At 41.5% G+C, this 1,966-nt stretch overlaps 1 protein-coding gene across 1 annotated transcript; it reads right to left on the bottom strand.

Annotated features, from left to right (window-relative positions):
* Positions 1-573: 573 nt before the first annotated feature.
* On the bottom strand, positions 574-1,542 carry OR6K6 (olfactory receptor family 6 subfamily K member 6). The gene has a single exon (XM_006159073.1). The coding sequence runs from the start codon at positions 1,531-1,533 to the stop codon at positions 574-576; it is 960 nt and encodes a 319-aa protein (XP_006159135.1). The 5' UTR covers positions 1,534-1,542.
* Positions 1,543-1,966: the final 424 nt, after the last annotated feature.

Raw genomic sequence — 1,966 nt, 5'->3', positions numbered from 1 at the left:
GGGGGTGATTTCTCACTTTCTGTCTCTCTGTCTCTTTCTGTCTGTCTGGCAAGCACATTCGCTCTATAGCAAAAACCTCTCAAAAAAAAAAAAAGGAAAGAAAAGAAAAGAAAAGAAAAAAGAAAAGAAAAGAAAAGAAAAGAGAAAAGAAAAACATTCAAAAGAAAAGAAAAGAAAAGAAAAGAAAAGAAAAGAAAAGAAAAGAAAAGAAAAGAAAAGAAAAGGAAAAAGAGAATATCTTGTCTGTCATCACTTTTCCTATCTTACCCAGGTCCCACTGGAATGTGGGATCACAGAGGAGAAGAGCAGAAGCCCAGCTGGGGCTGTGTGAGCAGGAGGCCAACTGTGTTACAAGAGGAGAATCCACAAACTTCGGCTGCTGCAATCCTGTAAGGAACACTGATGTACTCAAGCCATATACTATTAACAATGATCTGGACACAGCAGTTTATTATTCTTGTTATTAGTAATAGAGCAAATAATATAGCAATAGAGAAAGAGCACACTCATGGACAAGACAAGAAACAGTGAACACATGAACTTCCAAGAAGCTTTCTAGTCTCCAGGATGAATCTATTTCCCAGCCACAGCAGCCGTTTTCTGATAATGGAAAAGCCTTCCAATAGCATTTTTCATGTCCTTATTTCTGAGGCTGTAGATGATGGGGTTGAGGAAGGGAGCAAGGATAACAAAAGTGACAGCAATCACTGTGTCCCAAAACACTGAGTAGGTGGCTGAGAATCGCAAATACATAAGAGCCACGCTGCCAAAAAACAGCAAGAATACAGCAAGGTGGGCAGCGCAGGTGGAAAAGGCCTTGTGACGGCCCTCAGCTGAGGGCATCCCCAAGATCACCATGATGATCCGGATGTAGGACAGGGCAATGACCAGGAAGGACGCCAGGATCTCCACGGCGTGAATAGCATCCACGATGACCACCAGAGTTGTATCTGTGCAGGCCAAGCTCAACACAGGTGTGAAGTCACAGAATATCTGGTGGATCTGGTTGGAACCACAGAAAGGCAGAGTGGCAATCCATACTATCTCAGGGAGCACAAGGAGAAAGCCACAAATGCAGGATCCAGCTGTCAGTTGGATACAAAGTTTGGGAGTCATGAGGGTTGGGTAACGGAGGGGATTACAGATAGCTATGTACCTGTCGATGGCCATTGCTGTCAGGATACAGCCTTCTGTGATGCCAAGCGAGTGGAAGAAGTACATCTGCATGAGGCAGCCCACCAGGGAGATGGTCTTCAGCTCGCTGACTAGGTTGTAGAGCATCTTGGGGATGGTGGTCGTGGTATACCAGATCTCCAGGAAGGAGAGGACACTGATGAAGAAATACATGGGGGTGTGCAGGGCTGGGTCCAACTGGACGACAATGAATATCACTAGGTTTCCAGTTATGATAAATCCATAAATGAGAAGCAGTGGAATAAAATATAAGAGACCACCTTCATGCAAACGTGGGAACATGGAAAAGAAAAACTCAGTCACCACTGTCTGATTCCCACTGGTCATTAGCCATGTCATCTGTGAAGGTAAAAAGGAGGATAAAGAACATCTTGGAATTAGGATACTGATCATTCACTAAAATTTGCTTCACTCCTTTCTGTAGTCAGTTAAACTGATTCTGAGATCTAAAACAGGCCAGTTAGGAACACAAGCAGGCTACAGAAAGTTCATGGAGAGATGCAATTAAATTTTGAATTTATTTGAGTGAAAAATAATTGAAATCTGTTTGAATAGAATGTTTTTTAAAATATACATTTTTAAAACCTTTTTGAAGCTCGCTCATTTCTCTTAAACTGAATCCCCATGATGAAACATTTGAAGTGTTTGCTTTTGGACCCTTAAATGATGTTTTAAAAAACATTTTCAGCTGATATGAAGAAAGCACAAAGCAACACCCAAATTTAATTCTTTGAAAATATTAATATTACTAGGTTCTGCGTATTTAGTCAGT

The sequence above is a fragment of the Tupaia chinensis genome, unplaced genomic scaffold (assembly GCF_000334495.1).
Source record: "Tupaia chinensis unplaced genomic scaffold, TupChi_1.0 Scaffold000623_1, whole genome shotgun sequence".
Lineage (NCBI taxonomy): Eukaryota > Metazoa > Chordata > Mammalia > Scandentia > Tupaiidae > Tupaia > Tupaia belangeri.
Note: the sequence above shows the minus strand (reverse complement) of the source record. Positions and strands in the feature narration are given on the sequence as shown.

Coding starts and splice junctions, on each gene's coding strand:
- OR6K6 (XM_006159073.1), bottom strand. CDS start 1,533: ATGACATGGCTAATGACCAGTGGGAATCAGACAGTGGTGACTGAGTTT.